Below are 25,103 nucleotides of genomic sequence, written 5' to 3' on the forward strand. Positions count from 1 at the left end.
ACACCTTGATGGAACCAGGAAGTCAGCATGGTCTGTAACGTTTGACCCCTCCTATCAGTACACCTTGATGGAACCAGGAAGTCAGCATGGTCTGTAACGTTTGACCCCTCCTATCAGTACACCTTGATGGAACCAGGAAGTCAGCATGGTCTGTAACGTTTGACCCCTCCTATCAGTACACCTTGATGGAACCAGGAAGTCAGCATGGTCTGTAGCGTTTGACCCCTCCTATCAGGACACCTTGATGGAAGTCAGCATGGTCTGTAACGTTTGACCCCTCCTATCAGTACACCTTGATGGAACCAGGAAGTCAGCATGGTCTGTAACGTTTGACCCCTCCTATCAGTACACCTTGATGGAACCAGGAAGTCAGCATGGTCTGTAACGTTTGACCCCTCCTATCAGTACACCTTGATGGAACCAGGAAGTCAGCATGGTCTGTAGCGTTTGACCCCTCCTATCAGTACACCTTGATGGAACCAGGAAGTCAGCATGGTCTGTAACGTTTGACCCCTCCTATCAGTACACCTTGATGGAACCAGGAAGTCAGCATGGTCTGTAGCGTTTGACCCCTCCCTATCAGTACACCTTGATGCAACCAGGAAGTCAGCATGGTCTGTAACGTTTGACCCCTCCTATCAGTACACCTTGATGGAACCAGGAAGTCAGCATGGTCTGTAACGTTTGACCCCTCCTATCAGTACACCTTGATGGAACCAGGAAGTCAGCATGGTCTGTAACGTTTGACCCCTCCTATCAGTACACCTTGATGGAACCAGGAAGTCAGCATGGTCTGTAACGTTTGACCCCTCCTATCAGTACACCTTGATGGAACCAGGAAGTCAGCATGGTCTGTAACGTTTGACCCCTCCTATCAGTACACCTTGATGGAACCAGGAAGTCAGCATGGTCTGTAGCGTTTGACCCCTCCTATCAGTACACCTTGATGGAACCAGGAAGTCAGCATGGTCTGTAACGTTTGACCCCTCCTATCAGTACACCTTGATGGAACGGGAAGTCAGCATGGTCTGTAACGTTTGACCTCCTATCTAGAACACCTTGATGGAACGAAGTCAGCATGGTGCTGTAACGTTCCTCTGTCAGTACACCTTGATGCAGCAAGAAATCAGCATGTGGTCTGTGGCGTTTGACCCCTCTATCAATTTCCTTGATGGAACCAGGAAGTCAACGCGTGTTGCAACGCGTTTGACCTCCTATCAGTGCACTTGTGATGGAACAGAGGAAGTCAGCATGGTCTACAACGTTTGACCCTCTATCAGGACACCTTGATGAAGAACCAGCGTTTGAAATCAGCATGGTCTGTAACGTTTGACCCCTCCTATCAGTACATGGTCCTTGGTGAAACCAGGAAGTCAGCATGGTCTGTAATGGTCTGCGTTTGAGCCCCTCTATCAGTACACCTTGATGGAACCAGGAAGTCAGCATGGTCTGTAACGTTTGACCCTCCTATCAGTACACCTTGATGGAACCAGGAAGTCAGCATGGTCTGTACACGTTTGACCCCTCCTGGTCAGTACACCTTGATGGAACCAAGGAAGTCAGCATGGTCTGTAGGCCTCCTATCGTGCACCTTCAGTGACCCCTCCTGATCAGGACACCTTGATGGAGTCAGCATGGTCTGTAACGTTTGACCCCTCTATCGGTACACCTTGATGGAACCAGGTTAGTCAACGTTTTGACCCCTCCTATCAGTACACCTTGATGGAACCAGTCTGAAGTCAGCATGGTCTGTAACCGTTTGACCCCTCTATCAGTACCTTGATGGAACCAGGAAGTCAGCATGGTCTGTAACGTTTGACCCCTCCTATCAGTACACCTTGATGGAAAGTGGAAGTCGCATGGTCTGTAACGTTTGACCCCTCTATCAGTACACCTTGATGGAACCGGGAAGTCAGCATGGTCTGTAACGTTTGACCCCTCCTATCAGGACACCTTGATGGAAGTCAGCATGGTCTGTAACGTTTGACCCCTCCTATCAGTACACCTTGATGGAACCAGGAAGTCAGCATGGTCTGTAACGTTTCACCCCGCCTATCAGTACACCTTGATGGAACCAGGAAGTCAGCATGGTCTGTAACGTTTGACCCCTCCTATCGGTACACCTTGATGGAACCAGGTTGGTAGCATTTGACCCTCCCCTCCTATCAGTACACCTTGATGGAACCAGGAAGTCAGCATGGTCTGTAACGTTTAACCCCTCCTATCAGTACACCTTGATGGAACCAGGAAGTCAGCATGGTCTGTAACGTTTCACCCCTCCTATCGGTACACCTTGATGAAACCAGGTTAGCAACGTTTGACACCTCATCAGTACACCTTGATGGAACCAGGTTAGCAACGTTTGACCCCTCCTATCAGTACACCTTGAAGGAACCAGGTTAGCAACGTTTGACTAGTTGATGAACAGAGTTTCTGTAAAACTGCATGTTTTGGTTGGTCACCTCATGTTAGTTATAGACAAACTTGATGGACAAACTTGATGGAGGTTCTCTCCGCTAGACTGATCTGACCAGGTTCTCCCGATGGACTGATCTGACCAGGTTCTCTCAGTCGATGGACTGATCTGACCAGGTTCTCTCCCGAGGTTCTCTGGGACTCAGACCCGGGTTCTCTCCCTCTGACCAGGTTCTCTCCCGATGGACTGATCTGACCAGGTTCTCTCCCGATGGACTGATCTGACCAGGTTCTCTCGATGGACTGATCTGACCAGGTTCTCTCCCGATGGACTGATCTGACCAGGTTCTCTCCCGATGGACTGATCTGACCAGGTTCTCTCCCCGATGGACTGATCTGACCAGGTTTCTCTCCGATGGACTGATCTGACCAGGTTCTCTCCCGATGGACTGATCTGACCAGGTTCTCTCCCGATGGACTGATCTGACCAGGTTCTCTCCCGATGGACTGATCTGACCAGGTTCTCTCCGATGGACTGATCTGACCAGGTTCTCTCGCTGGACTGATCTGACCAGGTTCTCTCCCGCTAGACTGATCTGACCAGGTTCTCTCCCGATGGACTGATCTGACCATGGTTCTCAGGTTCCCGATGGACTGATCTGACCAGGTTCTCTCCCGATGGACTGATCTGACCAGGTTCTCTCCCGATGGACTGATCTGACCAGGTTCTCTCCCGGTGGACTGATCTGACCAGGTTCTCTCCCGGTGGACTGATCTGACCAGGTTCTCTCCCGATGGACTGATCTGACCAGGTTCTCTCCCGATGGACTGATCTGACCAGGTTCTCTCCCGATGGACTGATCTGACCAGGTTCTCTCCCGATGGACTGATCTGACCAGGTTCTCTCCCGATGGACTGATCTGACCAGGTTCTCTCCCGATGGACTGATCTGACCAGGTTCTCTCCCGATGGACTGATCTGACCAGGTTCTCTCCCGATGGACTGATCTGACCAGGTTCTCTCCGATGGACTGATCTGACCAGGAAACCTAGTATTTATAACACATGTTGTACAGGGGTTTGGGTGTATATGGATTTGTAAACATCGATGAATCATGTTCTATCTGTTACTAGATGTGCTGATACATGCATTCAGGGCCAGTTCCCCAGACACAGATTAAGTCCTGGATTCTACATTGAACTTGTTTTTCAGTCCAGGGATGAATCTGTGTCTGGGAAACAGGCCCTGAATGTTTTAAACATTTCTTCATGTAAACGTATTTTTCAAAATGCTTAAATACCAGTAAAAAAAATGTCTTCATATAACAACATTAAGCATGTTACAAGACAGATTGCTGGACCCCTGCAGTCCATGATGGTACGGTCCTGTTCATATTCTTCTAGCCTTGCGAGGGCGACAACCATTGTGTGGTACGGGGGTGTTGTCTGTGATGGACACAACCTCCAATCCTCCCATGGTCAGACCCTTGATGGCAGACTGCACACAAGAGAGAAATGCATCAGAACCGAGTCAAACGTCTTTTCCTCATCTCTACAAGATTCTGACAGATTCAAAACCAGATGGTAAATTGACTGAGAACACATTCAAGTTTAAAGCAATGACCTGGGGTATTGGGAAATTGTTTTAGACCAGAGGAAAAAGTGACTCCTACTGGCCCTCCAACACCACTTCCAGCAGCATCTGGTCTCCCATCCAGGGAATGACCAGGACCAACCCTGCTTAGCTTCAGAAACAAGCCAGCAGTAGGATACAGGGTGGTCTGCTGCTGCCTAACATAGTGGGATACAGGGTGGTCTGCTGCTGGTTAACACAGTGGGATACAGGGTGGTCTGCTGCTGGTTAACACAGTGGGATACAGGGTGGTCTGCTGCTGGTTAACATAGTGGGATACAGGGTGGTCTGCTGCTGCCTAACAATGGGATGCAGGGTGGTCTGCTGCTGCCTAACAATGGGATGCAGGGTGGTCTGCTGCTGGTTAACATAGTGGGATACAGGGTGGTCTGCTGCTGGTTAACACAGTGGGATACAGGGTGGTCTGCTGCTGGTTAACACAGTGGGATGCAGGGTGGTCTGCTGCTGGTTAACAGTGGGATACAGGGTGGTCTCTGCTGGTTAACATAGTGGGATACAGGGTGGTCTGCTGCTGGTTAACACAGTGGGATACAGGGTGGTCTGCTGCTGGTTAACACAGTGGGATACAGGGTGGTCTGCTGCTGGTTAACACAGTGGGATACAGGGGTGGTCTGCTGCTGGTTAACACAGTGGGATACAGGGTGGTCTGCTGCTGGTTAACACAGTGGGATACAGGGTGGTCTGCTGCTGGTTAACACAGTGGGATACAGGGTGGTCTGCTGCTGGTTAACACAGTGGGATACAGGGTGGTCTGCTGCTGGTTAACATAGTGGGATACAGGGTGGTCTGCTGCTGGTTAACACAGTGGGATACAGGGTGGTCTGCTGCTGTTAACATAGTGGGATACAGGGTGGTCTGCTGCTGGTTAACACAGTGGGATACAGGGTGGTCTGCTGCTGGTTAACACAGTGGGATACAGGGTGGTCTGCTGCTGGTTAACACAGTGGGATACAGGGGTGGTCTGCTGCTGGTTAACATAGTGGGATACAGGGTGGTCTGCTGCTGGTTAACACAGTGGGATACAGGGTGGTCTGCTGCTGGTTAACACAGTGGGATACAGGGTGGTCTGCTGCTGGTTAACACAGTAGGATACAGGGTGGTCTGCTGCTGGTTAACACAGTGGGATACAGGGTGGTCTGCTGCTGGTTAACACAGTGGGATACAGGGTGGTCTGCTGCTGGTTAACACAGTGGGATACAGGGTGGTCTGCTGCTGGTTAACACAGTGGGATACAGGGTGGTCTGCTGCTGGTTAACACAGTGGGATGCAGGGTAGTCTGCTGCTGGTTAACACAGTGGGATACAGGGTGGTCTGCTGCTGGTAGTGGGATACAACTAATAGTGGGATACAGGGTGGTCTGCTGGTCTGCTGCTGCTGCTGGTTAACACAGTGGGATACAGGGTGGTCTGCTGCTGGTTAACACAGTGGGATACAGGGTGGTCTGCTGCTGGTTAACACAGTGGGATACAGGGTGGTCTGCTGCTGGTTAACATAGTGGGATACAGGGTGGTCTGCTGCTGGTTAACACAGTGTGATACAGGGTGGTCTGCTGCTGGTTAACATAGTGGGATACAGAGGTGGTCTGCTGCTGGTTAACACAGTGGGATACAGGGTGGTCTGCTGCTGGTTAAGCCACAGTGGGATACAGGGTGGTCTGCTGCTGGTTAAACAGCAGTGGGGGATACAGGGATACAGGGTGGTCTGCTGCTGGTTAACACAGTGGGATACAGGGTGGTCTGCTGCTGGTTAACACAGTGGGATACAGGGTGGTCTGCTGGTTAACACAGTGGGATACAGGGTGGTCTGCTGCTGGTTAACACAGTGGGATACAGGGTGGTCTGCTGCTGGTTAACACAGTGGGATACAGGGTGGTCTGCTGCTGGTTAACACAGTGGGATACAGGGTGGTCTGCTGCTGGTTAACACAGTGGGATACAGGGTGGTCTGCTGCTGGTTAACACAGTGGGATACAGGGTGGTCTGCTGCTGGTTAACACAGTGGGATACAGGGTGGTCTGCTGCTGGCAAGCTGCTGGGATACAGGGTGGTCTGCTGCTGGCAAACTGCTGGGATACAGGGTGGTCTGCTGCTGGCAAACTGCTGGGATACAGGGTGGTCTGCTGCTGGCAAACTGCTGGGATACAGGGTGGTCTGCTGCTGGCAAACTGCTGGGATAACTTCAGAGTGGGGGAGATGCATCATGTGAACACTTTATCTCTACGGTATGAATTCTCTATTTCATCAAAAAGGTTCTCACCAAGCGTCCAGGACCCAGACCTTTCACCAACACGCGGACGAACGTCACCCCCACCGCTGAGGCCTTCTGCCCAGGAGAAGAAGAATACAGGACCATTCATCAGGAAACACAAATTCATCTTTTTGCCAGTTTGTTTTTAGGCTCTAGTGCCATCTAGTGGAGAACAGATGTCTCTGTGTTCTTGTCTGTAGCAGCCAGATTATAACTATACGTCTACATGATCTATATTTTCCACGTGGTCTCATCTTACCGCTGCGGCTGAGATGCCTGCTGTCTGAGCAGCGATGGGAGTGGACTTCTTGACGTTCTTGAACCCCTCGGTTCCACACGATGTTCTGACCATGAACTGGCCCTCACAGTCTGTCACCTGGACATGTGTACTGGAGGGGGACATTAATATATATATATATATATATATCACCTGGACATGTGTACTGGAGGGAGACATTAATATATATATATATCACCTGGACATGTGTACTGGAGGGAGACATTAATATATATATATCACCTGGACATGTGTACTGGAGGGGGACATTAATATATATATATATATATATATCACCTGGACATGTGTACTGGAGGGAGACATTAATATATATATATATATATCACCTGGACATGTGTACTGGAGGGAGACATTAATATATATATATATATATCACCTGGACATGTGTACTGGAGGGGGACATTAATATATATATATCACCTGGACATGTGTACTGGAGGGAGACATTAATATATATATATATATAGATCACCTGGACATGTGTACTGGAGGGAGACATTAATATATATATATATCACCTGGACATGTGTACTGGAGGGAGACATTAATATATCAGTTATTCACAACACTGTCTGTCAGCTCACTTGTTATATGTGGCTTTGATATGTGCTATTGGCAACTCCTCGTATCTTCCCAGCCCATCTCAGCACACCTGGAGGCATGGGGGAGGTGACTTAGAGAGGAGGAAGAAACATGGGCAAACTGTGGGAACGTGACAATATTGAGCAAAGACATGTGACACGTCTCGGTGAAACATAAGATATTACTAGTTAATGTCCATGTTGGTAGGAGAGTCTTAAATCGTAGATGGCCCAGTTTGTTTAATGTCCCGTTGGTAGGAGAGTCTTAAATCGTAGATGGGCCAGTTTGTTTAATGTCCCGTTGGTAGGAGAGTCTTAAATCGTCGTAGATGGACACACGTCCAGTTTGTTTAATGTCCCGTTGGTAGGAGTCTTAAATCGTAGATGGCCCAGTTTGTTTAATGTCCCGTTGGTAGGAGAGTCTTAAATCGTAGATGGGCCAGTTTGTTTAATGTCCCGTTGGTAGGAGAGTCTTAAATCGTAGATGGGCCAGTTTGTTTAATGTCCCGTTGGTAGGAGTCTTAAATCAGTAGATGGCCCAGTTTGTTTAATGTCCCGTTGGTAGGAGAGTCTTAATCGTAGATGGCCCAGTTTGTTTAATGTCCCGTTGGTAGGAGGGTCTTAAATCGTAGATGGCCCAGTTTGTTTAATGTCCCGTTGGTAGGAGAGTCTTAAATCGTAGATGGGAGTTTGTTTAATGTCCTGTCCGTTGGTAGGAGAGTCTTAAATCGTAGATGCCCAGTTTTGTTTAATGTGTCGTTGGTTCTTACCAATCCCGATGGCCCAGTTTGATTTGGGTGGAGAAGTCTTACAAAGCACTAGTATTTTAATGTCCCGTTGGTAGGAAGTCTTAAAAGTTTGTTTAATGTCCAGTTGGTAGGTGTTTAATGTCCCGGATTTGATGTCCAGGAGTCTTAAATCGTAGATGGCAACAGTTTGTAATAATGATAATAATGAGTTTGTTCCAATACGTTATAATACGGAGGAGTGGTGGTTTACCAATGAGTCTGCAAACAGCGTGAATATACCCGCCCTCCTCCCCTTTTCTTAGGAGCTGAAAACGGGCAGCCTCGTCTTGACAAAGCACTAGAACTTTACTTCAGACTCATAAACATTAAAAAAAAAAACTCTGCGTCCAGTTCGAGGTGAGTAATCGCTGTTCAGATGTCCAGGAGCTCTTTTCGGTCATAAGAGACGGTAGCAGCAACATTATGTAATAATGATAATAATATGATAATATATATATAATGATAAAACACGTTGAGGAAACTAAAATGACTTGGTGAATATAATAAATATCCCAGTTGGTTAGGAGCCTGTAAAACAGCAGCCGTCACCTCCAGCACCAGAACTATACCTCAACTGGTAAACACGTTGAGGAAACTAAATGACTTGGTGTTAATAAATAGCCCAGTTGGTTAGGAGCCTGTAAAACAGCAGCCGTCACCTCCAGCACCAGAACTATACCTCAACTGGTAAACACGTTGAGGAAACTAAATGACTTGGTGTTAATAAATAGCCCAGTTGGTTAGGAGCCTGTAAAACAGCAGCCGTCACCTCCAGCACCAGAACTATACCTCAACTGGTAAACACGTTGAGGAAACTAAATGACTTGGTGTTGTTGTCTTAAGAGTGTAAACTGTCCTGGTCAAAACATATATAGATTCAATAGTTGTAAAGATGGGGAGAGGTCTGTCTGCTTTTCTGACACCACCCTCCAAAAAAGCAAGTCCTGCAGGCTCTAGTTCGATCTTAGCTTGATTATTGTCCAGTCTTGTGGTCCAGTTCTGAAGGACACACCTAGTTAAGCTGCAGTTAAGCTGCAGCTGGCCCAGAACAGAGCGGCACGTCTTGTCATCAGAAGGATAAGATCAATACAGTCTCTCTGGGCTGGAAGTAGAGGAGAGAGAGACTGAGAGGCAGAATGGCTGAGAGCTGTAGGCAGAATGGCTGAGAGCTGTAGGCAGAATGGCTGTAGGCAGAATGCCACCTAGAGTCTGAGAGCTGTAGGCAGAATGGCCACCTAGAGTCTGAGCTGTAGGGAGAATGCCACCTAGAGTCTGAGCTGTAGGCAGAATGCCAGCCTAGCAGAATGGCTGAGAGCTGTAGGCAGAATGCCACCCAGAGTCTGAGAGCTGTAGGGAGAATGGCTAGAGCTCTGCAGGAGAAGCTGTAGGGAGAATGGCTGAATGCCACCTAGAGTCTGAGAGCTGTAGGCAGAATGCCACCTAGAGTCTGAGAGCTGTAGGCAGAATGCCACTGTAGGAGAATCTGAGAGCTGTAGGGAGAATGCCACCTAGAGTCTGAGAGCTGTAGGGAGAATGCCACCTAGAGTCTGAGAGCTGTAGGGAGAATGCCACCTAGAGTCTGAGAGCTGTAGGGAGAATGCCACCTAGAGTCTGAGAGCTGTAGGGAGAATGCCACCTAGAGTCTGAGCTGTAGGGAGAATGCCACCTAGTCAGAGCTGTAGGCAGAATGCCACCTAGAGTCAGAGCTGTAGGCAGAATGCCACCTAGAGTCTGAGAGCTGTAGGGAGAATGCCACCTAGTCAGAGCTGTAGGGAGAATGCCACCTAGTCAGAGCTGTAGGGAGAATGCCACCTAGTCAGAGCTGTAGGGAGAATGCCACCTAGTCAGAGCTGTAGGGAGAATGCCACCTAGTCAGAGCTGTAGGGAGAATGCCACCTAGTCAGAGCTGTAGGGAGAATGCCACCTAGTCAGAGCTGTAGGGAGAAGGCAGAATGCCACCTAGTCAGAGCTGTAGGGAGAAGGCAGAATGCCACCTAGTCAGAGCTGTAGGGAGAAGGCAGAATGCCACCTAGAGTCTGAGAGCTGTAGGCAGAATGCCACCTAGAGTCTGAGCTGTAGGCAGAATGCCACCTAGTCAGAGCTGTAGGGAGAAGGCAGAATGCCACCTAGTCAGAGCTGTAGGGAGAAGGCAGAATGCCACCTAGAGTCTGAGAGCTGTAGGCAGAATGCCACCTAGTCAGAGCTAGTGTTACCTGAAGTCTTTGGATATTTTCCCAGGTGTGGCTGAGACACTGGCATCCTCTTGCATCCTGACAGCACTGGAGGACACTGCTCTCTGCAGACCGCTGGTTCCACAACTATAACAGAGAATAAACCAATCAACACACTGCAGACCGCTGGTTCTACAACTATAACAGAGAATAAACCAATCAGCACACTGCTCTCTGCAGACCGCTGGTTCCACAACTATAACAGAGAATAAACCAATCAGCACACTGCTCTCTGCAGACCGCTGGTTCCACAACTGGCTAACAAGTGTTGATAAATCAACTGGTTCATGTTGAGACAGTCCAGTAACTGCCCAGATCATCTAGTGAACAGGAATATAAACACCACATGTGAAGGTGTTGGTTTCATGAGCTGAAATAAACAATCCCAGAAAATGCATATTTCTCTCAAATTATTTACACAAATGTGTTTAAATCCCTGTTAGTGAGCATTTCTCCTTTGCCAAGATAATCCATCTACCTGACAGGTGTGGCATATCAAGAAGCTTTTTGAGTTGGAGGTGTGCGTGGCCACACAGTCATGGGTGAACAAGGAGTACAGCAGGGGGCTGAGCTCTCGTGGGGCCCCTGTGTTGAGGATCAGCGGAGTGGAGGTGTTGTTTCCAATCTTCACCACCTGAGGGCGGACCATCAGAAAGTCCAGGACCCAGTTGCACAGGGAGGGGTTGAGACCCAGGGCCTTGATAATGATGAGTTTGGAAGGTACTGAGCTGTAGTCAAAGAACAGCATTCTTACATGGATGGGATAGGAGGGTGATTGCACTGCACAACCGGCCATGATTGGGATTCCCATAGGGCGACGCACAATTGGCCCAGCCTTGTCCGGGTTTGGCCAGTGTAGGCCATCATTGTAAATAAGATTTTGTTCCGACTTGCCTAGTTAAATAAAAGTTTATAAAAATAATAATAATAAGGCCCCACCCAGACCTACAGTCTTGACCATGTTCTGCCTGGCTTCCCACAGACCCCTTTTAAAGAGACTCATGAGAAGCCAGAGCAGAAACCTGTCCCTATCAGTCCCTCTCGCTCTCCCTACACCTCTCTCACGTCAAAACAAAATCCCCTCTTACCTTTCCTAACAACACCCGTGCCCTAGCCCGTACTGCTCCGGCAAAGTCCCAAAAGGCATGGCGCACAGTCTCCTCCCTGCCACAAGCAGATCTTGGACAGGTGGGGGATCGCACCAAACTATGCCGGTACATGATGGAACGTACCGGCAAGCACTTGTGGAGGCTCAACCAATTCAGGTCCTTGAGCCTGTTGTCCAGGCCCCGCGCCTGCACTCCCTCCCAAACCACTTCCGAAATACCCACTACAGGTGCCGGACTCCCTGCCTGTCTTACCTCCTCGTACAGGTGCCTGTTGTCTAAACCTACTCGGGCAACTTCAACCTCAGGGTGTGCACACAGCCACTTGGCCGCATGGCAGTATAATTAAATCGGCAAAGGTCTTTGTCGAGTTTAAAGTACCACACTACCAGTTCTCAAACTAGCATCGTAAAATAACGTTAAACTAGCTGTCAATTGCATGCACGGGATTTCGAATAAAAAAAACGAGATACTTACATTGAGCCTCCTGCATTGAAGGAACCAGCAACCTGTCGGCAGGCACTCCTGACAGAATTAGATAATATACCATTTAATTTATGCATGATTAGATAATATAATTTAGCTACTAGAAACCAACAAGTCAACTAGCGTTACACAACAACATGCGTGACATTGAGGAGGTTTCCAATAGATAGCACAGTCAACAAAGTCAAAATTAGCCGTTTAGTATGACGCGTTTCCTGGAATAGTACATTATTAAAAATGTAGGGGAGCGACGCAAATTATTAGAAAATATTTAGTTCTAAAATCTTATGCATAAACGTTTTTATTTCTACACTAAATGTATCTAAGATCAATTAAAAAAAGATATGTTTCAATGAATGATCTTAATGTTAAATATTTTATATTTTCAAACTACATTTATCTTTAATTTCCTCTACCCCTTTTTTCCTTAGCATAATCTCTCCCTTCTTCGCAGAGGATTGTGGGTGGAAACAGGAGAATCAAGATGGCAGCGCCCTGCTCCAGAATGGCGAGTCGCCCTTTATGGCAATTTATTACAAATGTCAGACGGACAGGGCTAAAACATACAGGAGTTCGTCAAATTTCTCTCGGTTCTGCTTGTCGAGCTGCAACTCAGACCAGAGGTAAAACGGAAAGCGTCGCGTCGCCATGGAAGCTGTACGGGGCGGTGTGTCTCCAGAGGCTGCCTGTCATATCACAGGAGCGGAACCCGATCGAAGACCAATTCGCTGAGCTCATGCATCAGGTAAATGTGTTTCCATTCACTTGTCAATGGCTGTAGTCACTAGTGAATAGTCTGAGATGGTTTGCTGACCGCGGTGGATGTGCAGGCCAATGCAGGCCTTTGCTTCAAGCCTTGCACTAACACATATTCAACCAATCAACTTCCAAGACTAGTTCAGGAGTAACATTTAATTAAAAAACAGTCCTCATGGGCACATGAACCTAAAATAATGTAGGCCTATGCAAATGCTTCTAACCAGAAGAGTCAACTATAGGCCTACTGGCATTAATTTACTTGTTGGATGGATTTGGATTCGCATTGGTGTCTAGTGATATTGGTGTCTAGCTGTAGGCTAGGTGTCTAGTGATGTTGGTGTCTAGTGATGTTGGTGTCTAGTGATGTTGGTGTCTAGTGATGTTGGTGTCTACCTGTAGGCTAGGTGTCTAGTGATGTTGGTGTCTAGTGATGTTGGTGTCTAGTGATGTTGGTGTCTAGTGATTGGTGTCTAGTGATGTTGGTGTCTAGTGATGTTGGTGTCTAGTGATATTGGTGTCTAGCTGTAGGCTAGGTGTCTAGTGATGTTGGTGTCTAGTGATGTTGGTGTCTAGTGATGTTGGTGTCTAGTGATGTTGGTGTCTAGTGATGTTGGTGTCTAGTGATGTTGGTGTCTAGTGATGTTGGTGTCTAGCTGTAGGCTAGGTGTCTAGTGATGTTGGTGTCTAGTGATGTTGGTGTCTAGTGATGTTGGTGTCTAGTGATGTTGGTGTCTAGTGATGTTGGTGTCTAGTGATGTTGGTGTCTAGCTGTAGGCTAGGTGTCTAGTGATGTTGGTGTCTAGCTGTAGGCTAGGTGTCTAGTGATGTTGGTGTCTAGTGATGTTGGTGTCTAGTGATGTTGGTGTCTAGCTGTAGGCTAGGTGTCTAGTGACGTTGGTGTCTAGTGATGTTGGTGTCTAGCTGTAGGCTAGGTGTCTAGTGATGTTGGTGTCTAGTGATGTTGGTGTCTAGCTGTAGGCTAGGTGTCTAGTGATGTTGGTGTCTAGTGATGTTGTTGTCTAGGGTTGAGAGGGTGACGTCTCTGTGATATCCTAGGGGTTGAGAGGGTGACGTCTCTGTGATATCCCAGGGGTTGAGAGGGTGACGTCTCTGTGGTATCCCAGGGGTTGAGAGGGTGACGTCTCTGTGGTATCCCAGGGGTTGAGAGGGTGACGTCTCTGTGGTATCCTAGGGGTTGAGAGGGTGATATCCTAGGGGTTGAGAGGGTGACGTCTCTGTGGTATCCTAGGGGTTGAGAGGGTGATATCCTAGGGGTTGAGAGGGTGACGTCTCTGTGATATCCTAGGGGTTGAGAGGGTGACGTCTCTGTGATATCCCAGGGGTTGAGAGGGTGACGTCTCTGTGATATCCCAGGGGTTGAGAGGGTGACGTCTCTGTGATATCCCAGGGGTTGAGAGGGTGACGTCTCTGTGATATCCCAGGGGTTGAGAGGGTGACGTCTCTGTGATATCCTAGGGCTTGAGAGGGTGACGTCTGTGATATCCCAGGGGTTGAGAGGGTGATATCCTAGGGGTTGAGAGGGTGATATCCTAGGGGTTGAGAGGGTGATATCCTAGGGGTTGAGAGGGTGACGTCTCTGTGATATCCTAGGGGTTGAGAGGGTGACGTCTCTGTGATATCCTAGGGGTTGAGAGGGTGATATCCTAGGGGTTGAGAGGGTGATATCCTAGGGGTTGAGAGGGTGATATCCTAGGGGTTGAGAGGGTGACGTCTCTGTGATATCCTAGGGGTTGAGAGGGTGATATCCTAGGGGTTGAGAGGGTGATATCCCAGGGGTACAGAGGGTGACCTCTCTGTGATATCCTAGGGGTTGAGAGGGTGACGTCTCTGTGATATCCTAGGGGTTGAGAGGGTGATATCCTAGGGGTTGAGAGGGTGATATCCTAGGGGTTGAGAGGGTGACCTCTCTGTGATATCCTAATCCCAGATGGAGCTGGAGAGAAGCTTGCTGTCGGATCATGAACAGAGACTCCTAGAGGACTCAGAACGTGCGACTCGCAAACAGGCAGACGACTATGATTCAGATGAGGAGGAGGCAGACTACGGTGGCCAGGAGACCATCACCGCTCAGGACCAGGAGGACACCTGGGAACAGAAGCTCAAACACTTCCAACCTGCTCTCAGAGACAGAGGTAGGAGGCAGAGAGGTTGTCCTTCATGGCACCCTATTCCCTGTGCACTGACTCGACAAAACATTAGGAACAAATCAAATAATAAATCACGTGTTATTGGTCCACGTGCTTCATGACCAATAGGTGGAGACTAACAGTGAAATGCTTCATGACCAACAGGTGGAGACTAACAGTGAAATGCTTCATGACCAATAGGTGGAGACTAACAGTGAAATGCTTCACGACCAATAGGTGGAGACTAACAGTGAAATGCTTCATGAACAGCAGGTGGAGACTAACCGTGAAATGCTTCACGACCAACAGGTGGAGACTAACAGTGAAATGCTTCACGACCAATAGGTGGAGACTAACAGTGAAATGCTTCATGACCAATAGGTGGAGACTAACCAGTGAAATGCTTCACGACCAATAGGTGGAGACTAACAGTGAAATGCTTCACGACCAATAGGTGGAGACTAACAGTGAAATGCTTCATGACCAATAGGTGGAGACTAACAGTGAAATGCTTCACGACCAATAGGTGGAGACTAACATTGACATGCTTCATAAACAACAGGTGGAGACTAACAGTGAAATGATTCATGACCAATAGGTGGAGACTAACAGTGAAATGCTTCACGACCAATAGGTGGAGACTAACAGTGAAATGCTTCACGACCAATAGGTGGAGACTAACAGTGAAATGCTTCACGACCAACAGGTGGAGACTAACAGTGAAATGCTTCATGACCAACAGGTGGAGACTAACAGTGAAATGCTTCATGACCAACAGGTGGAGACTAACAGTGAAATGCTTCACGACCAATAGGTGGAGACTAACAGTGAAATGCTTCACGACCAATAGGTGGAGACTAACAGTGAAATGCTTCACGACCAATAGGTGGAGACTAACAGTGAAATGCTTCACGACCAATAGGTGGAGACTAACAGTGAAATGCTTCACGACCAATAGGTGGAGACTAACCGTGAAATGCTTCACGACCAACAGGTGGAGACTAACAGTGAAATGCTTCATAAACAACAGGTGGAGACTAACAGTGAAATGCTTCATGACCAATAGGTGGAGACTAACAGTGAAATGCTTCATGAACAGCAGGTGGAGACTAACCGTGAAATGCTTCACGACCAACAGGTGGAGACTAACAGTGAAATGCTTCACGACCAATAGGTGGAGACTAACAGTGAAATGCTTCACGACCAATAGGTGGAGACTAACCAGTGAAATGCTTCACGACCAATAGGTGGAGACTAACAGTGAAATGCTTCACGACCAATAGGTGGAGACGAACAGTGAAATGCTTCACGACCAATAGGTGGAGACTAACAGTGAAATGCTTCACGACCAATAGGTGGAGACTAACATTGACATGCTTCATAAACAACAGGTGGAGACTAACAGTGAAATGATTCATGACCAATAGGTGGAGACTAACAGTGAAATGCTTCACGACCAATAGGTGGAGACTAACAGTGAAATGCTTCACGACCAATAGGTGGAGACTAACAGTGAAATGCTTCACGACCAACAGGTGGAGACTAACAGTGAAATGCTTCATGACCAACAGGTGGAGACTAACAGTGAAATGCTTCATGACCAACAGGTGGAGACTAACAGTGAAATGCTTCACGACCAATAGGTGGAGACTAACAGTGAAATGCTTCATAAACAACAGGTGGAGACTAACAGTGAAATGCTTCATGACCAATAGGTGGAGACTAACAGTGAAATGCTTCACGACCAATAGGTGGAGACTAACAGTGAAATGCTTCATGACCAATAGGTGGAGACTAACAGTGAAATGCTTCACGACCAATAGGTGGAGACTAACAGTGAAATGCTTCATGACCAACGGGTGGAGACTAACAGTGAAATGCTTCATGACCAATAGGTGGAGACTAACAGTGAAATGCTTCATGACCAATAGGTGGAGACTAACCAGTGAAATGCTTCATGACCAATAGGTGGAGACTAACAGTGAAATGCTTCATGACCAACGGGTGGAGACTAACAGTGAAATGCTTCATGAACAGCAGGTGGAGACTAACCGTGAAATGCTTCACGACCAACAGGTGGAGACTAACAGTGAAATGCTTCACGACCAATAGGTGGAGACTAACAGTGAAATGCTTCACGACCAATAGGTGGAGACTAACCAGTGAAATGCTTCACGACCAATAGGTGGAGACTAACAGTGAAATGCTTCACGACCAATAGGTGGAGACGAACAGTGAAATGCTTCACGACCAATAGGTGGAGACTAACAGTGAAATGCTTCACGACCAATAGGTGGAGACTAACATTGACATGCTTCATAAACAACAGGTGGAGACTAACAGTGAAATGATTCATGACCAATAGGTGGAGACTAACAGTGAAATGCTTCACGACCAATAGGTGGAGACTAACAGTGAAATGCTTCACGACCAATAGGTGGAGACTAACAGTGAAATGCTTCACGACCAACAGGTGGAGACTAACAGTGAAATGCTTCATGACCAACAGGTGGAGACTAACAGTGAAATGCTTCATGACCAACAGGTGGAGACTAACAGTGAAATGCTTCACGACCAATAGGTGGAGACTAACAGTGAAATGCTTCATAAACAACAGGTGGAGACTAACAGTGAAATGCTTCATGACCAATAGGTGGAGACTAACAGTGAAATGCTTCACGACCAATAGGTGGAGACTAACAGTGAAATGCTTCATGACCAATAGGTGGAGACTAACAGTGAAATGCTTCACGACCAATAGGTGGAGACTAACAGTGAAATGCTTCATGACCAACGGGTGGAGACTAACAGTGAAATGCTTCATGACCAATAGGTGGAGACTAACAGTGAAATGCTTCATGACCAATAGGTGGAGACTAACCAGTGAAATGCTTCATGACCAATAGGTGGAGACTAACAGTGAAATGCTTCACGACCAACGGGTGGAGACTAACAGTGAAATGCTTCATGACCAACGGGTGGAGACTAACAGTGAAATGCTTCACGACCAACGGGTGGAGACTAACAGTGAAATGCTTCATGACCAACGGGTGGAGACTAACAGTGAAATGATTCATGACCAATAGGTGGAGACTAACATTGACATGCTTCATAAACAACAGGTGGAGACTAACCAATGAAATGCTTCATGAGCAATAGGTGGAGACTAACAGTGAGTTGCTTCACGACCAACAGGTGGAGACTAACAGTGAAATGCTTCATGACCAACAGGTGGAGACTAACAGTGAAATGCTTCCTAGACAACAGGTGGAGACTAACAGTGAAATGCTTCACGACCAACAGGTGGAGACTAACAGTGAAATGCTTCACGACCAATAGGTGGAGACTAACAGTGAAATGCTTCACGACCAATAGGTGGAGACTAACATTGACATGCTTCATAAACAACAGGTGGAGACTAACCAATGAAATGCTTCATGAGCAATAGGTGGAGACTAACAGTGAAATGCTTCACGACCAATAGGTGGAGACTAACAGTGAAATGCTTCACAACCAATAGGTGGAGACTAACAGTGAAATGCTTCACGGCCAACAGGTGGAGACCAACAGTGAAATGCTTCACGGCCAACAGGTGGAGACTAACCAGTGAAATGCTTCATGAGCAACAGGTGGAGACTAACATTGACATGCTTCATGAGCAATAGGTGGAGACTAACCAGTGAAATGCTTCATGAGCAACAGGTGGAGACCAACAGTGAAATGCTTAATGACCAACAGGTGGAGACTAACAGTGAAATGCTTAATGACCAACAGGTGGAGACTAACAGTGAAATGCTTCATGACCAACAGGTGGAGACCAACAGTGAAATGCTTCACGACCAATAGGTGGAGACTAACAGTGAAATGCTTCACGACCAACAGGTGGAGACTAACAGTGAAATGCTTCCTAGACAACAGGTGGAGACTAACAGTGAAATGCTTCATGAACAGCAGGTGGAGACTAACAGTGAAATGCTTCACGGCCAACAGGTGGAGACCAACAGTGAAATGCTTCACGGCCAACAGGTGGAGACTAACCAGTGAAATGCTTCATGAGCAACAGGTGGAGACTAACATTGACATGCTTCATGAGCAATAGGTGGAGACTAACCAGTGAAATGCTTCATGAGCAACAGGTGGAGACCAACAGTGAAATGCTTCACGGCCAACAGGTGGAGACTAACCAGTGAAATGCTTCATGACCAACAGGTGGAGACTAACAGTGAAATGCTTCACGACCAATAGGTGGAGACTAACAGTGAAATGCTTCACGGCCAACAGGTGGAGACTAACAGTGAAATGCTTCATAAACATCATTGACATGTTAGTCATTCAGCAGACGCTCTTTTCCATAGACATAGTCATCTCCAGATAGCTGGGTGGGACAACAGCTCAGTCATAGAAACAACATTTTCCCTCAAGGTAGTTATCAGTCAACACAGTCGGTGATAGTAGGAAAATACATTGACTGTCAAACTGACCTGTAACTCTGTGTTTCAGATGTAGGTGGGACACCGCTGGGCTCAGTGGACAGGTGTCTAGGAGACAGTCTGGTCCAGCAGACTGTCAAACTGACCTGTAACTCTGTGTTTCAGATGTAGGTGGGACACCGCTGGGCTCAGTGGAGAGGTGTCTAGGAGACAGCCTGGTCCAGCAGACTGTCAAACTTACCTGTAACTCTGTGTTTCAGATGTAGGTGGGACACCGCTGGGCTCAGTGGACAGGTGTCTAGGAGACAGCCTGGTCCAGCAGACTGTCAAACTGACCTGTAACTCTGTGTTTCAGATGTAGGTGGGGCACCGCTGGGCTCAGTGGAGAGGTGTCTAGGAGACAGCCTGGTCCAGCAGACTGTCAAACTGACCTGTCACTCTGTGTTTCAGATGTAGGTGGGGCACCGCTGGGCTCAGTGGAGAGGTGTCTAGGAGACAGCCTGGTCCAGCAGACTGTCAAACTGACCTGTCACTCTGTGTTTCAGATGTAGGTGGGACACCGCTGGGCTCAGTGGACAGGTGTCTAGGAGACAGCCTGGTCCAGCAGACTGTCAAACTGACCTGTAACTCTGTGTTTCAGATGTAGGTGGGACACCGCTGGGCTCACTGGACAGGTGTCTAGGAGACAGCCTGGTCCAGCAGACTGTCAAACTGACCTGTAACTCTGTGTTTCAGATGTAGGTGGGGCACCGCTGGGCTCAGTGGAGAGGTGTCTAGGAGACAGCCTGGTGCTGCTGGTCCAGCAGACTGTCGGTAAAGAGACCATCTGGCTGCTCCCTCAGGCCCAGTGGGAGGCAGGGGAGACTCTCCGACAGACAGCAGAGAGAGGCCTCAGCAGCCTGCCAGGTCAGCTGTGTGGTGGTACTGGAGCCCTATCTAGTGCACTACTTCATAGGCCCTGGTCAAAAGTAGTGCTCTGAATTAGGGGGCCAATTTTGGGGGGGGGGTTGCAGTGTTTCCTCTGTCAGAAATTTGGGGGGGGGGGTTGCAGTGTTTCCTCTGTCAGACATTTCCATCAGGTTTCAAACACCTTCTCTAGTGCTGGACGCCGGAAGGTTCCAGAAATATCTAGACGGCACATGCTTGAGCAGGAGATCTATGCAATGTTATTGATCAGGGCTCTATATCTAACTATTCTAGTTCTGTATCATGATAAGAGTCCTTCACCTGAACACTGTACTGGTACATCAGTAAAGACTCTGTGTTCTCCAACTCCGTTCTAACGCCAAGTTTGTTCTTGGTTCCAGAGGCTGATTTCAAGGCTACGTTCCTTGGCAACACCCCCTGTGGAGTGTACAGGTACACATTCCCCAAAGAGGTCCGGACAGAGCGCTGCGTGGGAGCCAAGGTCTTCTTTTTCAAAGCTTTCCTGTCTGCTGGTTCAGCCAGTCAGGAAGAACCTTTCCTGTGGGTGAAGAAGACTGAACTGCAGGGATACCTGAAGCCACCTTACTTGGAGAAGGTTGACCGCTTCATACTCAACCTGTGATGAATCTGATGAGAGCTGATGGAGAAGGTTGACTGCTTCATACTCAACCTGTGATGGAGTGGATGAGAGCTGAGGGAGAAGGTTGACTGCTTCATACTCAACCTGTGATGAATCTGATGAGAGCTGATGGAGAAGATGTGATGAGAGGTTACGGATGTCTTTTTTAGAAATGTCCTCGTTGAGTCCTGGAAGTCATATTTCTGTCACAGCAACGGTTGTTTTCTCCTGCCCGTCCACTTTGTGTATAAATTAAAGTTTATCATTTGTTCCAACATATAAACCATTCAGTGTTGTCTGTAGGCCTCTATCCCAGAGGATAGAAAGCCAGTCTCTTTGCCTGTGTGTTGTTCTATGCAAAAAGTGTATTGTCCTGTCCACTAGATGGCAGTAGTGAGATAGGAGAGGCTGGTCAGAACAGTGTATTTTCCTGTCCTCCACTAGATGGCAGTAGTGAGACAGACTGGTCAGAACAGTGTATTGTCCTGTCCACTAGATGGCAGTAGTGAGATAGGAGAGGCTGGTCAGAACAGTGTATTTTCCTGTCCTCCACTAGATGGCAGTAGTGAGACAGACTGGTCAGAACAGTGTATTGTCCTGTCCACTAGATGGCAGTAGTGAGATAGAGGCTGGTCAGAAGTGTATTGTCCTGTCCACTAGATGGCAGTAGTGAGACAGGAGAGGCTGGTCAGAACAGTGTATTGTCCTGTCCACTAGATGGCAGTAATGAGACAGACTGGTCAGAGCGTGTCTCCAGTTGTGGCCAAAAGTTGAGAATGACACAAATATTAATTTTCACAAAGTCTGCTGCCTCAGTTTGTATGATGGCAATTTGCATACACTCCAGAATGTTATGAAGAGTGATCAGATGAATTGCATTTTATTGCAAAGTCTCTCGATTGTTTGGGGCATCCGGAATAAAGCTTGTCCGGAGAAGACACGGTGAGCGCTACCATCAGACCTGTGTCATGCCGACAGTAAAGCATCCTGAGACCATTCATGTGTGGGGTTGCTTCTCAGCCAAGGGAGTGGGCTCACTCACAATTTTGCCTAAGAACAAGTTGGCAAGCTGAAGTTGGTTCCTCTCCTTGTTCGGTCGGTGTCACCCGTCTTCTAGCCATCATCGATCCATTTTCCATTTGTTTTGTCTTGTCTTCCCACACACCTGGTTTCAATTCCATCATTACGTGTTGTTTTGTATTTAACCCCCCATGTCCTTATCCGTTTATTTTGTAAGTGATTGTGCAATCAATAATAATAAAGAATGGTACCTACACATCCCCGAGAGCAACTTCTCCCAACTTCTTCTTCCAGGAACAGTTTGGTGACAAACCATGCCGTTTCCAGCACGATGGAGCACCTTGCCATAAGGCAAAAGTGATAACTAAGTGGCTCGGGGAACATAACATCGATATTTTGGGTCCATGGCCAGGAAACTCCCCAGACCTTAATCCCATTGAGAACGTGTGGTCAAACCTCAAGAGGCGGGTGGACAAACAAAAACCCACAAATTCTGACAAACTCCAAACATTGATTATGCAAGAATGGGCTGCCATCAGTCAGGATGTGGCCCAGAAGTTAACTGACAGCATGCCATCAGTCAGGATGTGGCCCAGAAGTTAATTGACATCATGCCATCAGTCAGGATGTGGCCCAGAAGTTAATTGACATCATGCCATCAGTCAGGATGTGGCCCAGAAGTTAATTGACAGCATGCCATCAGTCAGGATGTGGCCCAGAAGTTAATTGACATCATGCCATCAGTCAGGATGTGGCCCAGAAGTTAATTGACATCATGCCATCAGTCAGGATGTGGCCCAGAAGTTAATTGACAGCATGCCATCAGTCAGGATGTGGCCCAGAAGTTAATTGACATCATGCCATCAGTCAGGATGTGGCCCAGAAGTTAATTGACATCATGCCATCAGTCAGGATGTGGCCCAGAAGTTAATTGACAGCATGCCATCAGTCAGGATGTGGCCCAGAAGTTAATTGACAGCATGCCAGGACGGATTGCAGAGGTCTTGAAAAAGAAGGGTCAACACTGCAAATATTAACTCTTTGCATCAACTTCATGTAAATGTCAATAAAAGCCTTTGACACTTATGAAATGCTTGTAATTATACTTCAGTATTCCATAGTAACATCAGACAATATTATCTAAAGACACTGAAGCAGGAAACTTTGTGAAGATTCATATTTTCGTCACTCTCACATCTGTTAGACGCAACTGTATATTAGGCCCAGAGAACATAGTGATGCACATTGACCCTCTCAGATTCAACTGTCCTTTCACTAGAAATATCCCCTTTTCCACTGGTGTAAAGTACTTCAGTAAAAATGCTTTAAAGTTCTACTTAAGTAGTTTTTAAAGGGTATCTGTACTTTAGTTTAATATTTATATTTTTGACTTTTACTTCACTATATTGCTAAAGAAAATAATATACATTTTCCCTGACACCTAAAAGTACTTGTTACATTTTGAATGTTTAGCAGGACAGGAACATGGTCCAATTCACACACTTATCAAGATAACATGTGGTCATCACTACTGAAGGACTCACTAAACAGAGAACATCCCTGGTCATACCTACTGCCTCTGATCTGGAGGACTCACTAAACAGAGAACATCCCTGGTCATACCTACTGCCTCTAATCTGGAGGACTCACTAAACAGAGAACATCCCTGGTCATCCCTACTGCCTCTGATCTGGAGGACTCACTAAACAGAGAACATCCCTGGTCGTCCCTACTGCCTCTGATCTGGAGGACTCACTAAACAGAGAACATCCCTGGTCGTCCCTACTGCCTCTGATCTGGAGGACTCACTAAACAGAACATCCCTGGTTATCCCTACTGCCTCTGATCTGGAGGACTCACTAAACAGAGAACATCCCTACTGCCTCTGATCTGGAGGACTCACTAAACAGAGAACATCCCTGGTCATCCCTACTGCCTCTGATCTGGAGGACTCACTAAACAGAGAACATCCCTGGTCATCCCTACTGCCTCTGATCTGGAGGACTCACTAAACAGAGAACATCCCTGGTCATCCCTACTGCCTCTGATCTGGAGGAATCACTAAACAGAGAACATCCCTGGTCATCCCTACTGCCTCTGATCTGGAGGACTCACTAAACAGAGAACATCCCTGGTCATCCCTACTGCCTCTGATCTGGAGGACTCACTAAACAGAGAACATCCCTGGTCGTCCCTACTGCCTCTGATCTGGAGGACTCACTAAACAGAGAACATCCCTGGTCATCCCTACTGCCTCTGATCTGGAGGACTCACTAAACAGAGAACATCCCTGGTCATCCCTACTGCCTCTGATCTGGAGGACTCACTAAACAGAGAACATCCCTGGTCATCCCTACTGCCTCTGATCTGGAGGAATCACTAAACAGAGAACATCCCTGGTCATCCCTACTGCCTCTGATCTGGAGGACTCACTAAACAGAGAACATCCCTGGTCATCCCTACTGCCTCTGATCTGGAGGACTCACTAAACAGAGAACATCCCTGGTCATACCTACTGCCTCTGATCTGGAGGACTCACTAAACAGAGAACATCCCTGGTCATACCTACTGCCTCTGATCTGGAGGACTCACTAAACAGAACATCCCTGGTCATACCTACTGCCTCTGATCTGGAGGACTCACTAAACAGAGAACATCCCTGGTCATCCCTACTGCCTCTGATCTAGAGGACTCACTAAACAGAGAACATCCCTACTGCCTCTGATCTGGAGGACTCACTAAACAGAGAACATCCCTGGTCATCCCTACTGCCTCTGATCTGGAGGACTCACTAAACAGAGAACATCCCTGGTCGTCCCTACTGCCTCTGATCTGGAGGACTCACTAAACAGAGAACATCCCTACTGCCTCTGATCTGGAGGACTCACTAAACAGGAGAACATCCTGGTCATCCCTACTGCCTCTGATCTGGAGGACTCACTAAACAGAGAACATCCCTACTGCTCTCTCTGATCTGGAGGACTCACTAAACAGAGAACATCCCTGGTCATCCCTACTGCCTCTGATCTGAGGACCACCAAACAGAGAACATCCCTACTGCTTCCTTGATCTGGAGGACTCACTAAACAGAGAACATCCCTACTGCCTCTGATCTGAGGACTCACTAAACAGAGAACATCCCTACTGGCTCTGATCTGAGGACTCACTAAACAGAGAACATCCCTACTGCCTCTGATCTGGAGGACTCACTAAACAGAGAACATCCCATTGCCTCTTGATCTGGAGGACTCACTAAACAGGCTGACATCCCCTGGTCATCCCTACTGCCTCTGATCTGGGAGGACCACCAAATAGAGAACATCCTGGTCATCCCTACTGCCTCTGATCTGGAGGACTCACTAAACAGAGAACATCCCTACTGCCTCTGATCTGGAGG

At 47.6% G+C, this 25,103-nt stretch overlaps 3 protein-coding genes across 4 annotated transcripts in view; 1 reads left to right on the plus strand and 2 right to left on the minus strand.

The window, feature by feature from the left end:
• Positions 1-25,103, minus strand: part of LOC115112536 (centrosome-associated protein CEP250-like) — a 330,336-nt gene that overhangs the window by 150,222 nt on the left and 155,011 nt on the right. The gene's annotated exons all lie outside the window — the stretch shown is intronic.
• On the minus strand, positions 3,708-12,009 carry LOC135565602 (small ribosomal subunit protein uS11m-like). Its single transcript, XM_065013073.1, is given in 8 exon segments — positions 3,708-3,912; positions 6,324-6,389; positions 6,574-6,703; positions 7,197-7,241; positions 7,243-7,268; positions 7,270-7,285; positions 10,195-10,299; positions 11,796-12,009. Coding segments are annotated over 8 exon segments (582 nt in total). The 5' UTR covers positions 11,882-12,009; the 3' UTR covers positions 3,708-3,804.
• On the plus strand, positions 12,263-21,964 carry LOC135565603 (large ribosomal subunit protein mL46-like). Its single transcript, XM_065013074.1, has 4 exons — positions 12,263-12,549; positions 14,512-14,734; positions 19,882-20,046; positions 20,448-21,964. The coding sequence occupies exons 1-4, from the start codon at positions 12,289-12,291 to the stop codon at positions 20,687-20,689; spliced, it is 891 nt and encodes a 296-aa protein (XP_064869146.1). The 5' UTR covers positions 12,263-12,288; the 3' UTR covers positions 20,690-21,964.

Source organism: Oncorhynchus nerka, linkage group LG28 (assembly GCF_034236695.1).
Source record: "Oncorhynchus nerka isolate Pitt River linkage group LG28, Oner_Uvic_2.0, whole genome shotgun sequence".
Lineage (NCBI taxonomy): Eukaryota > Metazoa > Chordata > Actinopteri > Salmoniformes > Salmonidae > Oncorhynchus > Oncorhynchus nerka.

Coding starts and splice junctions, on each gene's coding strand:
- LOC135565603 (XM_065013074.1), top strand. CDS start 12,289: ATGGCAGCGCCCTGCTCCAGAATGGCGAGTCGCCCTTTATGGCAATTT. Junction 12,550..14,511: donor TCGCTGAGCTCATGCATCAG/GTAAATGTGTTT, acceptor TCCTAATCCCAG/ATGGAGCTGGAGAGAAGCTT. Junction 14,735..19,881: donor AGGTAGGAGGCAGAGAGGTT/GTCCTTCATGGC, acceptor TTTCAGATGTAG/GTGGGGCACCGCTGGGCTCA.